The 24,305-nt window shown below is 33.8% G+C and overlaps 1 protein-coding gene across 2 annotated transcripts in view; it reads right to left on the reverse strand.

The window, feature by feature from the left end:
* Positions 1-1,002: 1,002 nt before the first annotated feature.
* The window catches only part of melk (maternal embryonic leucine zipper kinase), a 47,433-nt gene continuing 24,130 nt past the window's right edge, over positions 1,003-24,305 (reverse strand). For both annotated transcript variants that reach the window (XM_028805787.2, XM_051930040.1), the window contains exons 7-18: positions 23,340-23,432; positions 20,200-20,298; positions 17,823-17,891; positions 17,371-17,469; positions 16,732-16,818; positions 16,064-16,189; positions 11,488-11,625; positions 8,080-8,311; positions 5,553-5,649; positions 3,259-3,427; positions 1,923-2,026; positions 1,003-1,702 (exon numbers count right to left, since the gene is read on the reverse strand). In XM_028805787.2, the coding sequence (XP_028661620.1) occupies positions 1,525-1,702; positions 1,923-2,026; positions 3,259-3,427; positions 5,553-5,649; positions 8,080-8,311; positions 11,488-11,625; positions 16,064-16,189; positions 16,732-16,818; positions 17,371-17,469; positions 17,823-17,891; positions 20,200-20,298; positions 23,340-23,432 (1,491 nt within the window). In that variant the 3' untranslated portion in view covers positions 1,003-1,524. The remainder of the gene's footprint in view (positions 1,703-1,922; positions 2,027-3,258; positions 3,428-5,552; positions 5,650-8,079; positions 8,312-11,487; positions 11,626-16,063; positions 16,190-16,731; positions 16,819-17,370; positions 17,470-17,822; positions 17,892-20,199; positions 20,299-23,339; positions 23,433-24,305) is intronic.

Genomic DNA, 24,305 nt, shown 5'->3' on the forward strand with positions numbered 1-24,305 from the left:
CTGGTAGTAAAGAAAAATTACAGAAATAATAGTAAAGGAATAGTAAATAAATAAAATAGTAATAATAGTAATACATAGAAATTGTAAATAAGGAAATTACAGTTTGTCCTTATATTCTTTAAGGCTATCTGGAAGTACATAAATGATGGTAAAAATGAACAATTTCATGACTTATTTATTATATACATTTATTTTGTTCCAAACAATTATGCCTTTTTGACACAAACTAATAGTATAATATCAGTCTTTCTATGGACCCACCTGCAGGTAACTGCTTGTACTTCTGGTTGGGAAACAATGCTCTGTCAGTTTTTCTGCTAATGTCTTCTTTGTAAGTAAGATATTGGACTAAATAAACCACACCACATATATTTAGAAAAAAAGGCATTTTCACAGATGTTTAGAATGTAAATTGAAAAACGGTTATATATAAAAAAAAAAAAAAAAAAAAAAAAAAAAAAAACACACCCACACACCGATAAAATATACTTTGTATTTTTGATTTGTAAGTTACTTTGCCTAAAGGAGCCAGCTAAATAAACATGTGTACATACATATTATCCTGATAATGGGATTAAACTGTATGCAAAGTTCAAAGTATCATCACCACAAATACTATCTACTAGGATATATGGTAGTGATAAAAACCGCTTTGCAAATGTGATTAATTAGCACAAATATTAGTCATCATGTCTTAAAGTGTTATTCATTTATAAAAAACACTTACATTAAAATGTATAAAGATCTACTCTAAAAGTATACTAGCTTAACTTCACGTTCCATTATTATGCAATTCACATTGCTTTATAAATGACAAAAATAAGTAAAGAAACCGTGGAGACTACATTTAAAACACTGAGACGTAAGTAATGACGAAGAATGAGTACTTTCAGTTCTTTAATGTGCAAAGTTTTGAACCGTTTTAAACATTCCACTTGCAGAATTAAAAAAAAAAAAATTATATTTTTATATATATAAAGAAACTTGTTTGTTTAACACAAGCCTTCAAAGAGAGGGAATTTGAAAACACCATGCAGTTTTAATTGGTGGTAATTTTACTGGACACACAGTTTAACTCTAGTGACAACATCTGTGCTTGAATTAATAGTACCAATAAATTCTACTTAATTCACAAACATGAACCGAATTATGCAAATTAAAGATAGAAATAACATGTACACTGACGTATAATGGATTCTAGGAGACAGATTTGTAAATATAACCAAAATATTCCATTACAACCATATAATTAAGGTACAAACTAACAGAAATGCTTCAAGGGTGCTATAAACAAATTTATTTACAAACCACAGGATTTACTTTTATTAAGGAAGAAAAAGGAGTAAACAAAGAAAGATACCACAAAACACATATAAAATATACACATGTAAATATGAAAACTATCTATAAAAAGTAATAGCCTAGGTTAATTTACATTTATTCACAATATACAGTTTTCTACAGTTAAGATGCAAGTTTGCATAGCTTATGAATACAAATCTGAATATGAAACCTTATTTTGCATTATACATTTGAACAGGTTAATATATCTTCTACTAAACGCTTGTATACCCAGGCGTCTCCTTTAAGCCTCTGTCTTCTGATTCCTACAACCTCAGGCTTGCTCAGTTGACATACCTCCAACTCAAACTGCATGGTAACCTTGCCAAAGTCAGACTGGGTTTTACATTTTAGTGTATATCTGAGGAAGGAACAAAAAGCGTTAAGACTCAAGTTGGGGTTCTGAGTGCAAAATTCATACTTGAGGACATATTTTTATTTTCGGTAATTACCGAAAAAAAAAAAAAGAAAGAAAGAAAATTAAAGAAAAAAGCAACAGCAATGTATCTATCTTGTAAAAAATTAAAAAAAAATAATAAAAAAAAAAAAAATCCAATTTTAAAATATAATTACATATTTACCCTTTCTGAGTATAATCCACATTCTTTTCCGGAAGAATGCTGATAATTTGATTTAGAACTAGGTCTGCATTGACCATGTTAGTTGATGTTACATTATACTGGGCCTGAAATGTATAAAATTAAACATGTAAAACAAACCATCAGTTACAGATATAATATTGCAAGCATTTTAAACTTGGATTTAATGCCAGTTTAGCAGTATGACACTTCACACCTCTATGACACCACTGCAAAAAAAAAAAAAAAAAAAACATAAAGCCCAAAGATCATTTTTAAATAAACAAACATATAGAGTAAATTAGGCACTTTCTGTAGGTGTAAATTTTTAAATATTCAGGACAATGCTTTGAGGACTGCACCATTAATTGTGAAAAGTGATAGTTACTACACTTCCTTAAGTACTGCTGTTCTCTTAGAGATTATGTTTTCCCAGTTATAAAATGGGAAAAAGTAAAGTTGGATAGTAAAATTCAAAAAAGGCATTTACCAGAACTTTGAATTACTTAGGTAATCATTTTAATTTTTAATTCTGATTAATTAAAATACATTTATTGCATACTAAATTAAACTACTGTGGGAGGTACAGCCTTTTCCTATATGCTCCCCTCCCCAATCCCATGCTTTGTAATGATCTGAAGCTCAGTATAAGAGATGCTTCATCTGCCTCAGTGTTTAAATCAAGGTTGAATAAGAAGTCCTTTGGCACAGGTTATTTTAATTACAGCTGCTAATGTGGCTGAGCTTACTATAAAAAAATGGACTATTTTTCTAAAATCAAATTGGACATTCCTCAACTTGCTTGTTGCAAAGAACTGTAAATTCCTGAGATGTTTAATCAGAAAAATCTATAAATTGAAGTCCCACTATGAATGTATATGTTCAAAGAGGAGATGTACGTAGCTCCCCTGGTGCTCCAGATGGGACAGGGTAGCATGGAGAGCAGCAGCAACAGCGTCCTCAGTAGACCTGTTAGCAAATTGGTGTGCATCAAAGGTGGGAGGGACGAAGGACATATGACTCCGGACCAGTCTCTTAAAACACTTCAACACTGGGGTGAGCGCTACTGGCCGATACAGTATGACTAAACACACTAAATTAACAAACAAAAAAACTTCTTTCATTAACTATTCAGTATTATATAGGAGCTCAAAAGCAGTGTAAATAAGTATACAGTATTGTTGCATATATTATAAAAACTATGTAAAATCAATGCATAATATTTGCAATCTAAGTAAGTAAGTAATAGATACCAGCTTTATTTAGTTACGAAATAGAGAATGAACAAACTGACAAGCTTTATAGATATCATTGCTTTTGTCAGTAGCTATACTCTCACCTTGATTTTTCTTGGTCCATCTTTCATAGATCCTTTCTTTTTGCTTGGTGTGAGCATTGTAATCATTTTGTCCAGCCCTCTTTCTAGGCTTCCAAATACCTTTGTCCCTTTTTTCTTTTGTGCACTGCCCAACTGATCTTGTTCAGGGTCAATTTCTAAAGAACGTGACCTGAACAAAAATACCAATATTGAAAGATCAATACAGAAAAATCATTTTGAAAACCTAAAATGTGAAAATGCATTACAATCTGCAATCTATACTGCTAATGTCAAATACTATGGAAGTCTTATGTCAAACATTTACCAGATATCAAACATTATCACTGTAGAATTTACTGTTTTACTTATAACACAATCAAACAAAAACATGTTCCATCTTTAATAGTAAAGTGTACTTAATCTAACCATGTTTGTATAATGTAGTACTGCAGGATGACCAGAGACAACGGACTTTATTTTGATACTGTGAATTAACCAAAAATATGCAGTAAATTAATTGCAGTTGTGATAAAACTAAAATGCCAGTTTAGTCTGCTACATTTAATACTTCTCTGTGATTCAGTCTTACAAGGTGCTGCATTTGAAATAGTGCTCTCTACAGAGAGACTAGACCTATCCATTACATGGGCCATCAAATGAAAAAAAAACAAAAAAAAAATTAGCAAGCAGCACAGAACATTTTAAATGCCCGCAAGTTCCAAATAAGAGATTCATAGCAAATCATGAAATTTTGCATTTAACAAAGAAAACTACAACATTGGCATACATTTTACACCTAATTCTGATTATTTTTAATTGCATCCATCTCAAAATCATAGCCAGGATTTCACTTGTATATTTGTAATTAACCATGTGTGCCTAATGCAACACCTTTTGAAGCTTCTACTACTAGAATGCCCTTACAGACACACTGACGCTTTGCCCCCCCCCCCCCCCCCCTTAAGCCCATCAGTTAATGAATTGTTCTGAAACCACTTTATCCAAAAGACTGACTTGGTGGTAAAGAGGGTAGCACTGCCTCTTTGCAGGCACCCCAAGTCTATAACCCACATCCACATGTGGTTCATGTTTGCATGTTCTCACATCTGTGTGGGGTTTCCCCTGCATTCTCTGGTTTTCACCCACATTCAAAAAGGCATTAGGCCAACGGACAATTCCAAATTTTCCCCATGTGAGAATAAGTGTGTCTGAGAGGACTTTGAACAACAGATTTCTGGGCAAATCTCATTCAACCCCTGGGACCTTGCCACTGTGGGGTTTCTTAAGTACCTCAGTGACATCCCGGGCCTTGATCTCCCAACGGCTTCTGGCTCTACCTCATCCTATAGAAGGCATGTATGTTGGGTTCAGAAGCTCCTCAAATTATTTCTTTCACAGACAGACTACATCCTGTGTATACGAGCCCAATCTATAGTCACGTTCCATGGTCTCTCCAAATTCCTCACAACCTGGGCTTTGCCCTCTTCTGATCATTGCAGCTTCATGAGTCTCCTGTGCTGGTTGGTCGGTACTTCATTGCAGCTTCATGAGTCTCCTGTGCTAACCATACACGATTCCTTCTTCAGCCTGATGACATCCCTCACCTTTGCTGTCGATCATTTGGTCCTTGCATTGCCACCTCAAGAGGTACCTATGGCCTTCAGGCCACAGGTCTTGGCAACCACTTCCATGGAGTCTTTGAACAAGGTTCATTCGGACCATGTCCCTGTTCCCCCCAGGATGCAGGAAAAGATCTTTCGGATGTGGGACGTAATAGTCTTCTGGACAGGGGCCTCTTGCAGATATTCCCAGTTCACCCTCACTACTCACTTGAACTTTCCAGGTCTGTCCAGGCACCTCTCCCACCATCTGACCCAACTGGTGGCCAGTTGGGGGCTCTGCTCCTCTCTTCACCCAAGTGCCCAAAACATTTGGCCACAAATTTGATGATACGATTATAAAATCTATCATAGATCTTTGGCATGGTACCTCCGAATCTCAGGTACCAAGTACACATATCACCTACCTTATTTTTAAACATGGAGTTTATTGTGTACAAACCATACCCATATTTAAATAATAGTGCGGTAGCCATGCTATGGGTGACACCTCATTAAATAATAGTATTATTTTATATTTCTAACATTCTTCAAATCTTAAGAATGACTGCTACTTATTTATATATACTTTTAGCTTCATTGGCAAACAATCACATCTTGCTTTTCATTTACTTTTGTGTAGTTATACACTTCTCATCCACAAATCAACAGTATTCTGGTGTAGTAAATACATCTGATACCTAAAATCACACATACCTTCGCTCTGGACTAAGGGAAAATGTTGCAAGATTATTGGTATTGATTAAGTCAGCATACTTCTTCGTTGGGGTTTCTTTGACACAGACATTTCCTGCTGCAACACCAAAAAAAAAAAAACACATTTTAAAAATAATCTTTTGCTTTTCTTTTTTTTTTTTAATGGAAAACTTAAGTATGTTGTTCCAGGATATAGATTTGCTTAAATTAAATTACAGTAACACAGAACTAAATTGTTCACTAGAAAGGTTTTTGGTAAGATACTTTGTACGCAGATTACTGAGTTGAAAGTTATCTGCATGCATGAAACAGGCGTCTCCTTATATGAAGATGCACATTAAACTGCAAACAGAAACATTTTCTGAAATTTATGTTAGCCACGTTTAATTCTTTCTCAATAATTTACCTAGTATGTTAAACAAACCACCTGTGTTTATTGTCTTTCCATATTTATGTATTTGTTTCTTCATTAATGTAAGCATAATTATAACAACTTTAAAAAGAGGAATGTGGCAAGAAAAAATGGTTTTTGTATAATTACCATTCTTTTTTAAAGCAATCTAATTATTTTACTCATTGTGAGTCCAAGCAAGATAGTTCACTTATTTCATAAACAATCTTTCCACTCTTCAGTGTGCACTTTCAAGAACCTATTCTCTGTTGAAAGAGCTGTTTTAATTGTCAAACTCTTTTTATGAGTGGTCTTTTTAAAAACACAGGAACATACAAAGCACAGTTTAGATCAATTACAAATATACAAGTGGTCTGCAAGTAGGCAGGGTGTAGAGCAGCGAAAGGCAACCTTTTTCGAGTTGCGGCGCACTAAGTCCAAAAATTTTCTTTCGCGCCGCACCTGAGGGACTGCCCATAAATAAAGTTGTGATGACACAATCTATGGACAATCGCCAATAAAAAGTTAATTTTACAAGTTTGGAAGACATTTTATTAATAAAGGAATCAAAGGATAAATCTTAAATTTAATTAATGTGAACGTTGAAATTGTTTTTCAGCACATATGAGATTGATGCGAGGATCAATTTTTGAAAGACAGACGCGCATTTCCTTGTCGATCATTTGAAGTCTCTCGCGTTTCTTAGACTTCATTTCTGTAAGTGTTGAAAAACCTTTCTCACAGAGATAAGAGCTTCCAAAAGTTCAAAAACACTAGCAATTTTAAATATTTTACAAAAGTTTTCGCGCCGCCCCTAGAAAATTCCATGGCGGCGCACCGGTTGCCCGACAGTGCTTTAGAGCATTCACCAGTAAGGTTCTTCTCACCATAAAGATGAATTTCCATACTTAGAAAAACATTTCAATTTGAAATGTTCTCGTTTTTGAAACATAATGCTGTGGCATCATACTACACCAGAATTCACCTATTAGCTAACTATGCAGTTACTATTTTTGAAAATGAAATGCTATAATTGGAGTGATAGTTTATTGATTTACTACTCCATCACAGAGAAATGTGAAACAATAAAACACAAGCCTGGAAGTCATACGTAGAATAGTGTCAATTAATTTCAGATTCTCTGTTGTTATCGATAGACTGCCATTTTTGCTGGGAGAAAAAAAAAAAAACGTTGATAAAACATAATAAAAAGTATTTTGTTATTTCAAGCTGATACATTAATCTCAGAAAAATCTTTTCTAATATTAGGATATTTTTTTTTAAACTGGCCTGAAGACTCGCTCAACTACAGTCAGAAAATTTTACACACTAATGGACATGCAGTATTAGGTGACATAAATTAATCTGGCATACCGGATAAAATTATTATTCTAGTATGGATTCTGAAGAAAAAAAAAAAATAGTGGAAAACTTGTGAACACTTTTAAGATAAAACATGGGAACAAAAGGAAATGTTATTTAGATGTATTTGTATTAGTATCTTAAAGATAATGTTATTGTGTAGTTGACCCACGTGTAATAAGCAAGCCTTCCCTTTTAAGAATATTACCTAGAGGGCTGTGCAGTTTAACTTGACTGGTGAGTTGATTCAAATAGAAAGGTAGGACATAAAGAAGCTGTGTCTTGTGCATATGTTTGATTGGCAGCAGTGGAAGAAGTGAGTGAGAGGGACAGCAGTTGTACTTGTATCAGTTCAAGAGAGGTGAATATCTGCAATCAAATCTGTTTGAGAAGCAGAGTGTTGAAAGTGTTTCAGTGAAGAAGAGGTGTGTCTGCATAAAGTATTAAAGTAATCTACATCTGTTAGTTTCATTCTGAACAGTATATACTGTACACATTATACTGGTAAAAATCAAAACAGTCAAAATTTTTAGTTATACATAGATTTTTTTCTTTGCCATACTGATAACTTCTATGTATTTGTCTAGAACATTTACATTTAGGGCCTAATGTTATTCTTGCCTAAATCTGTATTCAAAACAAATGTAAGTTTTCTATAATGCATATTGAATATAATTTCTCAACTTTTAAGTAATGTTTGATTATAATGTTTTACATATAAAACTGCTTATTATAAAAGATAATGAATAAAAAACTATTTCTTAACATCCTTACTTTTGAAATTGGCAGTAGTATTTTTATTTGGAGTCATAAGAATATTTTTTTTTCCAACTGAATTCATCTTATATGAAGGAGTCTTCGGTGCTGGCAGAACAAAAGGTTCTGCTGTTTTTTGGCAGACACTATTGATGTTTTCTTTATTTTCAACATTTCTAGACTCCTTCTGTTTACAGGAAGTGGTATACTCTGTATCTCTACTACTAGATTCAGATGGGTATTTTGTTCTCTGAAATACAAAAAGAGAAAAATGTATTAAATGTTGGTATTTTTAAAATAAAACTCATTGCATGCTAAATGATGCTTTGTAACACATATATAGGAATTTTACAAAAAACACAGACTAGAGATATTGAAAATGTGAAAATCAGAGTGTGAACAATAAAACAACTAAGCCAAACCACAAAAATACTAGGTATAAGTAATATATATGCATTTACATAATAGCTAATAGTAGTATGGAAATCATTGCACAGATATAGCCAAAAGTAAAATAAATACAACAAATTTATAGAAAAAACTTAAAATTAAACAAACTATGAAAGAGTATTTACTGACTAACACAAAAAGAATAATAAAAAGTAGGTAAAAACTATAAGAAATTGAAATAAAAAAAAATTATAAATTTTATTTAAGCATAATACTGAACAAAGCACCTGTAATCTAACTGGCCTTAATCAGATTACTTTCATTGTTTTTGGTTTTTTTTTTTTAAATATGGTAGTATTTCCTGAAAATCTTCTAAATAATAAAGAGTCGCTATAATTATTATCTATGTTTTGTTTTTACAACTTCAAAAATAGTGAGTTTTAATTCAAAAAGAGTATGGTTAGAATGTGTAAAATATCTGAAAACTGCAAGTCTCCTGTGAAATTAAACTGCAAAACAGATGATCGTAATGAGGTTAATTATAACAACTACAGGTTAACTATAACAGATTAAAGATTAAATAAAAAATCTGCACAAAAGAGCATTAACACGAATAATTTAAATACCATTTTGAACAGCCATAATACTACAATTCATCACTGCTCTTCCAAGAACTTGAATATGGCCTTATTAAATGTTAAGAGTGTTAACCAACATGTTTTACATCAACAATATTATTAGTGATAGGAAAATCACTGCTCAAGCAGGATAAGTGTAAAGATGTCAGCTTTGGTACGTTTACATCTTTTGAGTATCTTGCTGTTGTTATTCAAGGAGTTTCCCAGTCTCTAATATTGTCCGTGTATAGACCTTCTAAATATAATGCGTCTTTCATTGAGGAATTCTTGGACTTAGTGTCAATTATAATAACTAACTATGACAGGTTCCTAATTGTTGGCGACTTTCATTTTCACATAAACAGTGTGACCCGAAAACAAAAGAATTAATGAACATCCTGCACTGTTTTGATCTCAGCCAGTACGTTAGCCAGCCCACACATAAAGGGGGACAATACCCTGGATTTAGTGTTTATTAATGGATTAAAAGTTGATGTGTAGCAAATCATGGATATCGGTATATCAGACCATCTTTTCATATTATTTAATGTAGAAATACTGAGGACTACAACTAATGAGAAGTGTATTGTTGATACATCTGCAGCTTCAAAGTTTGCTAACAATCTAAACAACCAGTCCATTTGTAGTGCTTCCTACAATAGTGATAATAATGTAAATAGTAAGGTGGAAAATTTTAATGCTGAAGTGAGAGGTGCCGCTGACATATTTGCTCCTGAAAAGATAGTTAAATTATCCAGGACTAGTATACTGTGGAAGACCCCATGAGTGTCGGATTTAAAGAAAATATGCCGGAGAGCTGAGCGAAAAAGAACAAAAACTAAACTGATAGTTCACCATGAAATATTGAAGGCTAAAATAACAGAACATAACAACATACTCCGTCTTGAGAGATGGTGCTACTTCTCAAAAATTATAAATAATAATTAGTTAGGAAGAAACCTGCAGGAAACAAAGGTCTAAGTTTCCACTGAAAATTTTAAAAGAAAGCTGTATCCAAAAATGGCCACAATGTTTCTAAGAATAGCTGGACCAATCCCCCATGAGGATTTCTTTTTTTGTTTTTGAACTGAGTAACACATTGCTAAGCGACTATGAACTACAGGGTGGAACAGAGATATTATAGCTGAAGAAGATTATTCAGAAAGCTAGCAATGAAATGAATAGTCACAGAGGACAGAAGATCCATCTGGGATAATTCCTAAAGAGAGCAATAAGTATAAGAGGGTCCTTGCAAGTTTTAACAACTCTGAAAGTAAAACAAAAATGTGCAGTAGTCAGATACTGTATGTTAGCAACGACAAATATGACATAGGGGGAAGATGAGGATGCTAGCTTTTAGAAAATAGGAATTGTATTAATTAGTAATGAAAAACTATTTCAACATCAAGTTTTATTTCTCATAGACTTATTCAAATATTCCGAAGGTATGTATACAAGTATCTACTAAGGTGTGTATGTGCGTGTGTTTGGTTCCTACTTTACTTACAGGCTATATGGTGTATCAGGGAGAGAGTTTTACTTTAAGGTGGCAACCCCAAAAAAAGTGGTGATATGGGAAATGTAATATTTGGGGCTGATTGGAGGGCACAGTTATCAGCGCACACACAAAGTTCTGTGCCAGTCAAAGAAAGGTCTCATCCAAGACTGCAAATACAATGTTTTCTTCTCAATTACACTGGACAACAATTTTATGTCTTGGTGGATTACAGCTTATGTCAAAGAGGATGTCATTTAATCTCATCATGGATCACGTTTAGTGATACTGAATTTCCAAAACAGACGTTTTGCCCATTTGTTTTCATCTAGGCCCCCAAACAAACTCCGAAAGGCCCATATTTTTTTTAAAAAGTGTATCACAGTTGCAAAATCACATGTGAAATGAACTTTGGCATTAATTTAGCAAAACTGTGAAATGAAACTTGTATTTTGCTCACCACAACCTATAGTTTCTAATGGTATATTGAAAACAGGTATAGAAAATGGATGTGTGAATGGATATTACACATACCCAATGGACTGAGATTTGGCCCACCAGGCATGGACAGTGGCAGCCTGCTCCAAACATATAGGTAGGAATTTTATACACATGACAAAAGCTTAGTTTTCATACTCCAAGACTATAGAAAGGTTCAGTGTCTTTAGCTCGTCAGAATATCACATGCTCTTTAGATGGATGGATAATATATAAATAGTAGATAGCACTTTATTTGTAGTCCAGTCGTTTTGGTAGTGAAGTGAATTGAAGGTGGTATAGAACTCCAAATTGTGTTTAATTACATGATTAGGATTTGTGATGATGTAGTGTTTGATTCCATGCTGGTATGCTATGCTTTACTAGTATGAACTAGAAAATGTTCCTACAAATAACAGAAAATAACTAACAGAGGAATTCAGATACCTGGTTTTTTCTTGGCGATAAGGGAACAAATGTTGGGTCTTCAATAAAAGCACATTCATCAAGAAAGTCCATGGAACAAAGCACAAGTGGTATCTCAGTACTCTCTGGTTCTTCACCAAAGTTCAGGTTTTTCTTAGACTAATAAAAATAAAGTTATATAAGCACCAACCAAATCTTACAGCCAATTATGTATTATAAAAGCACAATAAATAATTTTCGAACACATGAATGATAATAATGCAAAAAACAGGATTTAAACAAAAAATAACTTCTAAGATAGTAAAAATACATGACAGTGACCCAAACTAACTGTTTCAATTAAAACCATAAAGGTTTACTTTTTCACATATTCACTGCTTCCATATCAGTTAAAAGGATATTTAGAGTCAAAGGCTGCTAATCATATTTACTTGACTAGATGTTGATCAGACAGACAATGCTGCCGTCCATAACGTTTGGGACAAAGACATGTTCTTCCTTGATTTACCCCCTGCTCCACCATGTAGAAATTATAACACTTTTTATACGTAGTCCCCCCTCATTGGACGGCACAATAATGTTTGGGAAAATTTGTGTCACAGGTGTTTGTGACTACTCGGGTGTGTTTCATTGCTTCATCAGTGCAGGCATAAGATACCTAAGCTTAATTCTACTTTTTAGAGTCTGTAATTGACATTGGTCAACATGAGGACAAAAGCTGTGTCAATAAAAGTCAAAGAACCCATTATGAGGCTGACAAACAGGAATAAAACCATTGGAGACATCAGTAAAACCTTAGGATTACCTAAAGTAACTGTCTGGAATATATTTAAGAAGAAAGAATACACTGGTGAGCTCTGTAATTGCAAAGGACTGGTAGGCCAAGGCAGATCTCCACTGCTAGTGACAGATGAATCCTCACTATGGTAAACAAAAACCATCAAACACCTATCTGTCAGATCAGAAACAGTCGTCAGGAGGCAGATGTGCATGTGCCAGAGACTGCAAGATGCAAACCACTAGTTAGCTACAAAAGCAGGATGGCCAGATTATAGTTTGTGAAAAAGTACCTAAAAGAGATTGCAGAATCCTGGAACATTTCTTGTGGAGAGACAAGACAAAGATGAAAAGGAACTGCCCAAGATCCAAAGCAGACCACCTCATCTGTTAAACATGGTAGTGGGGGTGTTATGGCTTGGGCACGTATGGCTCCCACAGGTACTGGCACACTTCACCTCATTGATGATGGATCTAATGATGACAGACGTACAATGAATTCTGAGGTGTACAGAAACATATATATCTGCTCAAGCTCCAGAAAATGCCTCCAAACGCACTGGACAATGCTTCATCCAACATCAAGATAATGATATCAAACATACAGTACTGCTGAGGCAACATATGAATTTTTCAAAGCTAAAACATGGAAACTTCTTGAATGGCCAAGCCAGTCATCTGATTTAAATCCAATTGAGCAGGACTTCCATATGCTGAAAAGAAAACTTAAGGGGACAACCCTAAAGCAAACAGGAGCCAAAGATGGCTGCAACAGAGGCTTGGCAGAACATCACCAGAGAAGATCCTCAGCACCTGGTGAAATCTATGAATCACAGACTTCAAGCAGTCATTGTATGCAAAGGACATGCAACAAAGGACTAAATATGACTCATTTAATATACCTGACATTGCTATGTTCCAAACATTACAGTGCCCTGAAATGGGGTGGGGGGGATCATGTGGAAAAAGTGCTGTAATTTCTACATTGTGTAACCAAAATGTATGCAAAGCCCCTAAAATGTAAGTCTGCAATGTGTACTTTATTCACATCTGAATTGCAGAACCTTTAGCATTCAGGTTTCTGGTAACCCTATGTCATAGACAAAACAATATCTGTTTAAGAAGTCGGAAAAACAGTGGTTGTTGATGATCAGTCTAATGAGGTTTCTGAACTCTCTTTAGTCCATCATTCTATAAATGATAAAGACATCTGTATTTACTAATAGGGAACATTTAAGTATTTGTCTTACTAAGCGTGTGCATCCTAGTACATTCTCACATACAAAAACATATTATGCTCCAGGAAATAGCATATAGCTAAAAACCTACATTCACAGATCTATAACAATCTGCAAAATGATAAATATTACAGGCCATGACTCTACCGTCAGGGAAAGAAAAAATTTAGATGAGTGATTATCTATGGAATTGTGGACTAGGCTATGAAAGGGAAATACTTGGCTACTCCTTTTTACAAGACATTTCTTGGTGGTGTTGTCTGTGTGATTTGGATCTTTGTTGTGTTGACATGTGAAATTATTCTGTAATAATAGCATTCTGTTATATTTGATGATATTTTTTATTCACTGTGTATGTGTTTTGTGGGAAACTAATATAAAAATATAAAGGAATTTAAAGCTCAGCTAGGCTCTTTCTTGTGTTTAACATAGAAGAAATATGGTATGTACACACTAACAGATGGACCGGTGTATGGACGATGCAATAAAATAAGAGCACACATTTTAATTTCAAGCTTAGCTGCACAAATCTCAGGATCCTCCCTTTGCCATTGATGATACTCTGCACATAAATGATTTCCATGGTACTCTATAATATGCACTGATACAGCAAAATTTTAAATGCAAAATTATAATCTTACTTTTTTTTTTTTTTTTAAATGGTGTATATATTGCATATATAAAAAAATAGACATATATATTATTTATATATTTTCATATGCATCACTAGACACTGTCATCTGTGAATGTGATGAAGAAATATTGCACATAAAGAAAGTGAATGGATATAGTGATAGGATAAGCATGCACATTTTAATTTCAAGTTAAACTTGTAAACATGTTTTTCTGACTCTTCCTTTTCCCAAAGCAGGCATTTGGTCTATAGTGATGATTTTGTTATTTCAACTACATTTTCATTACAGTACTGTATTTTTTATAAATTAAACCCATACATGCGAAGGTGTAACTGTACAACAGAAAAATAACTGAAAAATACAGGCACTGAATTAATATGTTATTGACAGAACATGTATAAAGCAAGGCCAACATTCCAAAAAGACAAGATCATTAAAGTGAATATGTGCTAAAAATGCCAAATTAGCAAATGCACCTGAAACATTGGCAAGCCAATTAAATGACACTGCATGAAAGATTGCTTTGTGCAGTTATTTTAGGAATTCACCTTCATAGCTTATAAAATCTGAAGTAGTAATGCTAAAAAAAACCTGAAAGAGTAAAGGTATATGTTTATTTAAATCTCTGGCACAGGAAAAAAAAATGAGTATAGCAGAAATACAGTGATTAGGCCCAACATTAACAGCACCTGCCTAATATTGTGTAGATCCTTCTCATGCCACCAAAGCAGCTCTAACACGTTGAGGAATAGACTCCACAAAATCTCCGAAGGTGTACTGTGGTATCTGGCACCAAGACATTAGCATCGAATCTTTTAATTCGTTTAAATTGTGAGGTGGGGCTTTTATAGTTCAGACTTGTTTATCTAGCACATCTGAAAGATGCTTAAATCGGATTCAGTTCTGGAAAATTTGGAGGCCAAGAGAACACCTTGACATCTTTGTCATGTTCCTCAAACCATTCCTGAACAATTTTTGGAGTCTGGCAGGGGACATTATCCTACTGAAAGAGGACACTTCCATCAAGGAGTACCATTGCCATGAAGGAGTGTACATAGTCTGCGAAAATCTTTAGGTATGTGGCATTTGTCAAAGTAATATTCGCATGAATGCTAGGAGCTAAGTTTCCCAGCAGAACATTGCCCTGAGCATCACACTTCCTATGTTAGGCTTGCCGTCTTCCCATAATGTATCATGCAGTTATCTTTCCCCCCCAGTAAATGATGCACGCATACCTTGCCATCCATATGATCTAAAAGAAAACGTGATTCATCACACCAAGCCACCTTCTACCCTTGCTCAATGGTCTTGTTATGATGGTCACATGTACATTTTAGGCACTTTCTGCAATGGAGAGGGCTCAGCATAGGCACTATGGCGCAGCTACGCAGCCACATATGCAGCATGCTGTGACGCACTGTGCATTTCAACACCTTTCTCTCATGGCTAGCATGAAGTTTTGCAGCAATCTGTGCTATAGTTGTTGTTCTGTATGACAGAACAACCCACAAGACCTGCCATTTTGAAGATGCTCTGTCCCAACCATCTAGCCATTACAATTTGTCCTTTGCCAAAGTTGCTCATATTCTTATGCTTACCCATTGTTCGTGCTTCCAAAACATCACCTTCAAGAACTGACTGTTCACTTGTAATATGATAATATCACTCACTACACCCCGGATTAGTTTTAATGTTGTGGCTATTTGTGTATAAAGTAAAAGTTTGTAATATTGCATGCAGCAGTATTTAGTTAAAGGTGTCAAGCACTGTGTGGTTAAGAACTGGAAAATCAGTTTGAACAAAAAAGTGTGATAAAATAGGGAAATTTAAACATACTTATTAAAAGTATGCAAAACTAATTGTTAACCTATATTGCTGTTATACACAACACAAAAAACTTGAAATTAAATTAACTAATACGTATAAACCACAATACATTTTACAAACCTTTAATTCATTAGTAGCTTTGAACAATGAATCGCCATAAAAGAAAGTAGCCAACCGTACAGGCTTTCCTCGTTTTTTCTTGGCCAATAGCAGCAGGTAAGTGGCTGTTGTTTGATCATATCTCCACTAGAATAATAAAACAGCAGGCATTTCTGAGCTACAAATATTTCAGCAACATTTAAAACATATTTCAGTAAGAAACTGATTATCTGATGTTACATAATATTACAACACTAAGTCCTGGTTCTTTTTCAGGCTGCTTGATGGCTTTTTTTGCCAGCATTTTCCTGGCCTCTTTAGAGCCCTGATTTGAACTGAGCATGATTTGTAAATAGAATTGGACAGACATATAGACAAATGTCTGCAAGCTGTGAATAAGAGTTAATTAGCTGAAAAAGAAACAGTTGTATCAATTCAGAGTTGATATTTCATTGTTTTTCTTGATCTTTTGTTGGTCTTACATAAAATGAGTTATAACTTCCTGCAAGGTACTCTGTTAGTAACAAAGTAATATATAGCAAGCAACAATAGTAAATAGAATCTGTATCATCCTATATTTGATCAGTTAAAAAAAAAAAAACAGTTTCCACATACAGAATTAAAATATAATTACACAAATGTAAAAATGTTACTTCCACATAAAATTTAGAATTTAAAAAAATCTTTACCTCAGAAACCATGTTGAGCATGTTCGCTTTTGATTTCCTATAACATACTGCCATTTCTGTAATGCAGTCATCATCGATATATCTCAGCTTTTCAAAAAAGGGAACATAATGAAATGTTAAAACCAGGATTACCTACTACACCACTCTTCCTTTTCAAGTTTTATTTAAATTCTTGATTTAAAAAAATCTTATTTGTACAGTAGACAAATATTTAAACAATAATCTTGTAATTACAGTGTGCTGAGTTACATCTCACTGACTAGTAAGGACAGTAGATCTGAGGATTGTGATCTGAGATGTTTCCATTTGTATAACACAGGACATAGTCTCTAGTAAATACATTGCTTGTAACATGAAAAATGTATCAAATGTTTTATCAAACAGCTTTTTGTTCAGATAGTTCCAAGTGTGAAGTTGAAGAAAGTTAAAACCAAAACCACAGAATAAACCATCTGAATACTATATTAAATTCTGCTTGAAAAGCAGACAATGCTATTTAATAGGGTAATAATCAGTAATTATATATTAAACAAAATACAGTCCAGCACATTAATGCTTTAGCGAGATTGGGGGAAAGTTAACCTATTTATCCATTAAAAAAAAAAAAAAGGTAATATTAATGCAGACACAAAAACCTACGGGATATTTGCTGTGCCACTCAACTGGACCAATGCCTCCCTGAATTAACCATGGATGGTTTAGAAGCTGCCTCAAAGTAATACGCTTCTTTGGGTCCACCTAGTGGAATTTGCAGAAAATGAACGTTAAGCAGTATTTTAAAGAGATGCATTTTACCTATTTCATTGGCCCCTTCTAAGGCTTTCTACTTGCCTACTGAAAGAATAGAAATTATTCATTTAACAACTGACATTAGCAGAACTGATTGAAGAACATATACAATGCTATCTTTAATTGACCTTTTTAAGATAAAACATGATTCAAAGTAAAAACTTACATACTTACCTAAATGGTCTAAAAAATAGCCAAAACATTAAAAATTAACCCTTAATCACTGAATAAAACTAAAAGCAAAATAAAAGTGCAGAGTCAATCCCCAAACACAATGTTTCCAATTGATATTCTAAAATTACCTGCATCATTTGATCCAGAAGAATAACACTGCCAGGGGAAAGCCAACAGGGAATCTCATATTTACCTCTCTAAGGAAGAAAAATATGTTTAAAACAAGAACAATGTTCTGAAGTTGCTATAAGCGTGTGAACATAATGCCCACAACCGTATCCCAGGCAGCAGAAAGCCTGCTAAAATAAATGGTCTCAATTCTCAAAACACAAAGCTACATTAATGGTGGCATGGCTTCATAGTATTTAAGAACTACTACCTCATTGACCTAGCATCTTCAAATCAAATTTATTGCAACAAGGTGGCAATCTGGTTTGTCAGCAATGTTTTTTACAGAGAGATCAAGATATCATATAAAAACACAGCTGACAACATCTCAAACATCAAAGCTAACGTTGCACAAATAAATATAGCAGTGATCATAGTATTTATAAAACACACAAAAATTTTAAAAACATTAAGACTTCACCATCGATTGACAAGAATGAGATCTGTTCAGACCATAAGTTAAGCCTGTGAATGTTTATTAAATTTAAATTTATTTAGAAGATTAATAGCAGTTGGAATAAAGAAGTTTTTGTATTGGCTGATCGTCCTCTAAAATGGAATCTGCGACCTGCTGGCAATAATGGGAATTGTGAAAATAATGGGCAAGTTGTGTTTGAGAGAATATGCCCTATTTTCGGTACATGCTTACTAATTTGTCTCATCCTATTTTTGTTGCCAACATTAAGATTTCCAAACCAAACCACCAGAAAATTAGGTTGACAAAAAGCATTAGGTTTCTTATACAGTGTCAGTTTTAAGTCTGATTGCCTCAGGATATTTATAACTTTCAGAAGTCTCCACTTCCTTATCTTTGATGAATGTTTCTTGTAGATGAGAGGTGCGTCTCTAAAAGCAATAAGAAGTTCTTTCATTTTTGTTATATTAAGCTGTAAAAAAACTCCTTGCTCCAGCTCACCAAATCATCCATCATACAATGGACTCTAATCCTGCACCCAGTCACTGTGTTGAGTTTGCAAAGTTCTCCTCATGTTTGTCTGTTTCTCACCCCAATCCGCCGACCCTGCTTTTATCTCCCAAATCACACAAACTTACATTTTAAGGTGACTGGCATTTCTGAAACTGCCCTGTGCAAGAATGGGTGTGTATATATGAGTGGGCCCTTTGATGAATGTCATTGGCCAGCACAACATTTCTCTTATATTTGTCTTTAATGCCTTTTATTTGCTTGTTATAAATTGACAATGCTTCATTTAGGAAAACCAGAAACAGAATAAAGGACATCTTATGAAAATAAAAGTGTCAGGAGATCCATCTATCCATTGACTTCATCAAAGGATGTACAATGAACACAACTATGTAATTTCAAAGTACATTTGAAATGAAATTTATATAAATAGCAAAGAAACTTCTTTCACTGGTGAATAAAAATGTATTAAAAAGAAAACACAGATGTCTGGGCTTTCCAAGATGTAGAAATTCACCACTCAGTACAATGTTTTCTGATATTTTTGTGGTGCTATAGTTTCTACTTTATGATTTATAACTTAAAAGGTATGTAGCATAGCAGTGTTTCTATGTAGCCCAAGCAGTTTACATTTGCTGCTTGGTCTTAACTGATGCATCCAAATTTCAAAAAGAAAAATTTTGTGTGTACGTGCTGCAACATACAGTAGTCTAAGGTTAACATCCTGGATTAAATTCCAACCATTTATGAATGTTTAGTTGAAACCCTTGTCCAAGGTAACCTACAAGATCATAACTACTAATTTTTATAAATTTTACCCTGGATGGCTCTGGCCACAATCTGCAAAACATTCAAACCTAATCAATGAAGTGGCTCATAAGAGGCTTTAATATTTTTAACATCAGTCTTTCTATATATTCTGCTTTTTGTTGGCTTTCAAGAGTAAAGCCTTTTAAAAATCGGTTAATGTCCGAAGTAAAATTCATATATTTGATATGTCATTATAGTCAAAAGAAAAGTAATATTTTCATGGAATGATAAAAACTAATGCATGCTTTGTTGGCTAAGGCAACCAGGGCTGCTGGTTCTCTTCCTGTCCAAGACACTTGTATAACATAAAGGTATAGAATGAACTCCGGTAATGGTGGTAATTTTGGGAAAAGTTGCTTTTCTAAATAAATGATAGATGAATAATAATTATAATAAATTGTGTATGCCCTAGTTTGCAGAACATTCATATCCATGGAAGCCTTGGTCTATGGATCCCACCAAAATTGCTAACAATCAACCAAAACCAGGGAAGTGATGTCAACAACAAAATATTTAATACATAAAAAGACAAAAAATATCTTGTGTCAAAAAATAAAATATCAATGCATGCATTTAGCAAAAACTAAATGCTTTTAACTTACAGTAATTTTTCTATATAGAACCATAACATTATCATCATCAAAAGGAAGAAATCCACAAAGCAGAGCATACAGCAAGACTCCCATGCTCCACACATCAGCCTAAAAAAAAAAAAAAAATTAAATAATAAACACAAATGTACTCTTCAGAACTTCCCTAATTGCAAGATTAACAAATTAACCTTAAGACCCTCTGTATTAGGTATTTTTTTGCAAATAGGAGCTTATACCTCAAGGTAAGGTTGAAGATCAACAGAAAAACTAAGACTGACATGGAAAGCTTATGCAAATACCACACCAACAACTACCAGCATGGATCTTTAAAGCAGAAAAGCACTGTATAAAACATACAAAAATCTAATCAATTAGTAACATTGATTTAAAATTTTAAATATATGGAATACATATTTGTGGCTCTCTCCTAGCTTTAAACTAGTGATATCATTGTCTTCAATAAAGATGTCATGACATTGTAACAACCCAATTAGCTTCCAGAAGAAAAAGTCATATACCTTCTTCTCTGCTTCCCAAATTGGCCTAGATGACTCCACACTTTACAGCAACCAGTGCTTCATCTGAATTTATTTTCACCTGAGCTACAGAACAACTACATAATCATCAGTAGCACAATTTTTGCCCCATAAAATGTTAGCTGAAAGAAAAACTACTTTGACTTGTTTTATTTTCAAGTTACATTTTTGCTTTAAAACTTAAAATATGTGATTAATAAATTATCAATTGATAAAATGCATTTCATACACTTTTTAATCCGCGTTAATTACCATTTAAGAGAGATACAGTATATCGTGAATTTCTATAAGAACAATATACACCTGCTACAGTAAAACTGACAATCACTTAAACAGGATCATGCCTTGTAGTGCTGTCAGCACTGGCCCAGACCCACTACTGGATTAATGAGGGTATGTTATGGTAGGGGGTTGTAAGCATTAGGTTAGCTTACTTGTTGCTACATAACAATGGCTTGATAGTATTTATATAGTATTATCAGAATCAAAGTTCTGATAAACTTCTGATAGACATAAAAACTACAAGCAACATACATCCATCCATCTTCCAACCCGCTGAATCCGAACACAGGGTCACGGGGGTCTGCTGGAGCCAATCCCAGCCAACACAGGGCACAAGGCAGGAAACAATCCCAGGCAGGGTGCCAACCCACCGCAAGCAACATACAATACATGTTAAAGAAAAAAAAAAAAAAAAAAACTTTTACATACACCCCTCCAACATACACTCAGGTGTATGTAAGGTTACGTTTGGGTGTTAATTCAATGAAAGAAAAATGCTAAATGTTCTTATGGCAGAGGGAAAGACAGTGATGTAGTTAATTTTTCAAAAGGAAGTATTTTTAATATTATTCTAAAGGAGGTATTTTTAAGAGGGTGGAGATGGTCCAGGTGTCAAACGTTTCTATACAGTGAACTGATAAATATCATAGAACACGTGTGTTTTTGATCATATATTGCTTAAAAATGTTTTTAAAAAGACTGGAGAATTAGGAAATGCCCAATACTATGAAAAAAATTTGTTTCAGGCAACCACTGCAAATGTGGTAGTAACAAAGGTTATGGAGGGATGCAGCATACATGTCAAGGAAGATCATACTTTGTTGTGTACAATCCTGCTTAACAAAAGACTGAATTCATTATATGCAACTTATACAAGCTAACTTGCAGGCTAACTGACTGATACTCAAGAGCAGTTACTGTTTTAAATGTTTGAATGCAAAGAACACTTTCGATTAGGCAATAGGAGATACAAATGTTTATACCTATAACAAAATTTGAATGTCCTATATATTAAAAAGTATCTTTTAAAAATTATTTGTTATTAGAAGACATTAAAACAGTTTTGAAGAGAATAGTCCATTCAAAACAACAAGCTCATCAGCCCTATTCTCCTTGATTATTCAAAGTAACATTAAGTTTAGATTTGAAGATCTCTATCACTCTACTTCATTCCATGTGTGTGTTATCCTTTGTGTGAAGTAAAACTTTTTAATATAAAATTTCCCATTTGGATTCAGATACTGACACGTCCACTGTGATGTCTACATCTTTCTCATTGTGTATTCAAATCTAACATTTTTACTGCCTGTGTGTTTACATTTACTTACAGTACATTAAATTTCAGCTATTCAGCTTTTTGTTGTCTGGGTACCTCTAGAAAGATTCCGGTGATTTTACATTTCCTGCCCTTTCACCTGGTTTAGTATCAGGCAGACTGAGCAACTTGCTATTCCGATCATGTATGCATTTTAAAAAGAGTAGCAGACCTTGCCCTGATCCCTGAGGGATGCCACTTTTAATATCACCTAATTCTGAAAACATTTGTTTCATCATAACCCTTTAATCCACTCTTGTACCCATCTACGGAGAGCCCTGAAATCTCGCCACATTTAGTTTGATCACTAACCTCCCATATGGTACCTGTCAAAAGCTTTCTAAAAATTAAGATAAATAATTTATCATATGCATCACTCCTATCAAATGCTTTTGTTGTTATCTCATAGAATTATAGCAATAAGCGTTATAAGTGATACACAATGTCCCTATCTGAACCAATGCTGTTTGCTAATACACCTTTTCTTAACATGCGATACTCAATCTTTCCCTTAATAATTGCTTCCATCAATTTGCACATTAAGATTACTGACCTGTAGTTACTTGGATTAGACCAATATAATCAGATAAAAGGTATCCTTAATTATAGACTGTCTGTAAACATATTTTTCCCCCTTGTGCTACAAAGTTTAACTTATTGTGCACTTACAGAAATGTATTTATTTAAAGAATATTGCCTAAGTTATAATATTTATATTCCACACCCAGACATAGTAAATCAGATGTACAACTTACACTTTGTGTAATGATACTGTACCTACCCTCAAGAACATTGGATTCATAAATTAAAGCTACCAATGTTTTCTACTTTCATGTAATCAATAATTCATATTAAGTCAAAACACATGCTTTATAACAATCTGCTTTCTGTCCCAACTTTAATTTAAAATGGATACCTCAAAAGAACTGTAGATTATTTCAGTGAAAAATATACTCAAACCAAATAAAAACAGATTTTTTTTCATGATTAATACAATAAGGTTGTTCAGTTTTTACCTCAGATCCAATGTAGGCCCTTCCCTGAATAAGTTCTGGAGCAGCATAGGCTGGGCTTCCACAGCAAGTCATTAGATGATAGTCTAAACCACCCTACCAAAGAAATAACAAAGGCTATATTTCACACACCAAAAAAACATAACACTCACGACAGATGTAGTGAACTCCTTGTGCTACAGAAAGTAAAGTAAAACTTGAGACATCTAAACCAGGGTTTGACAGACAGGTAAAATCTTTCATTACAAGGTTGTGATTACACACATTAAAGAAAAAAAAGACTATTAAAAAAAAAAAACGTGTTAAAAAGTTTGTCTTTTCAACTGCTTTATACTCCAACTTTAGTGAACGTATTATTACAATGCATATATCTAAGCAACATATATATTTGTTACAATTTTTGTTGTTGAATTTTAGTTTCTCCCAGAAAATCTTATTTCATCTGGCTGGCACTGAACTGCAAAACGTTTCACTAGCTAAGCAATGCAAAAACTATAGAAACATTTTTTTTCCATTTTAAACAATGACGCATTGAGTTCTCTCTACCCATAGTCATGATAGCTTTCTTTTTTCTTTCTCAATCGTATCAAAGTTACCCATGAAGTGATTACTTCTTCATTTATTAATAATTTGCTATCATCCACAAATCTTAAATTTCATGACATTCTTATTTCTGACTTTGCAAAAGTTTCCCTGCTTCTTGAATTGTCAATAGCTTTCACTTCAGCTTGCAATAATATTTCAATAAATCTTTCATCACCAAATTGAGATTGTTTTGTTTACCCCAACATGCCTAAGCTTGTCTGTAGGGACAGATGATTTCTTACGTTTCACATTAAAAAAAAACAAACAAACAAATAAATAAAAAGGTTTAGTCTTGTGACCATTCTTTCTGGTAATGGTTCTGATTTCTCATAACCTCCACCACTAAGAAGATGAAGAAAATAAAATCAAGGCATGGAAATTAGT

Source organism: Erpetoichthys calabaricus, chromosome 7 (genome assembly GCF_900747795.2).
Source record: "Erpetoichthys calabaricus chromosome 7, fErpCal1.3, whole genome shotgun sequence".
Lineage (NCBI taxonomy): Eukaryota > Metazoa > Chordata > Cladistia > Polypteriformes > Polypteridae > Erpetoichthys > Erpetoichthys calabaricus.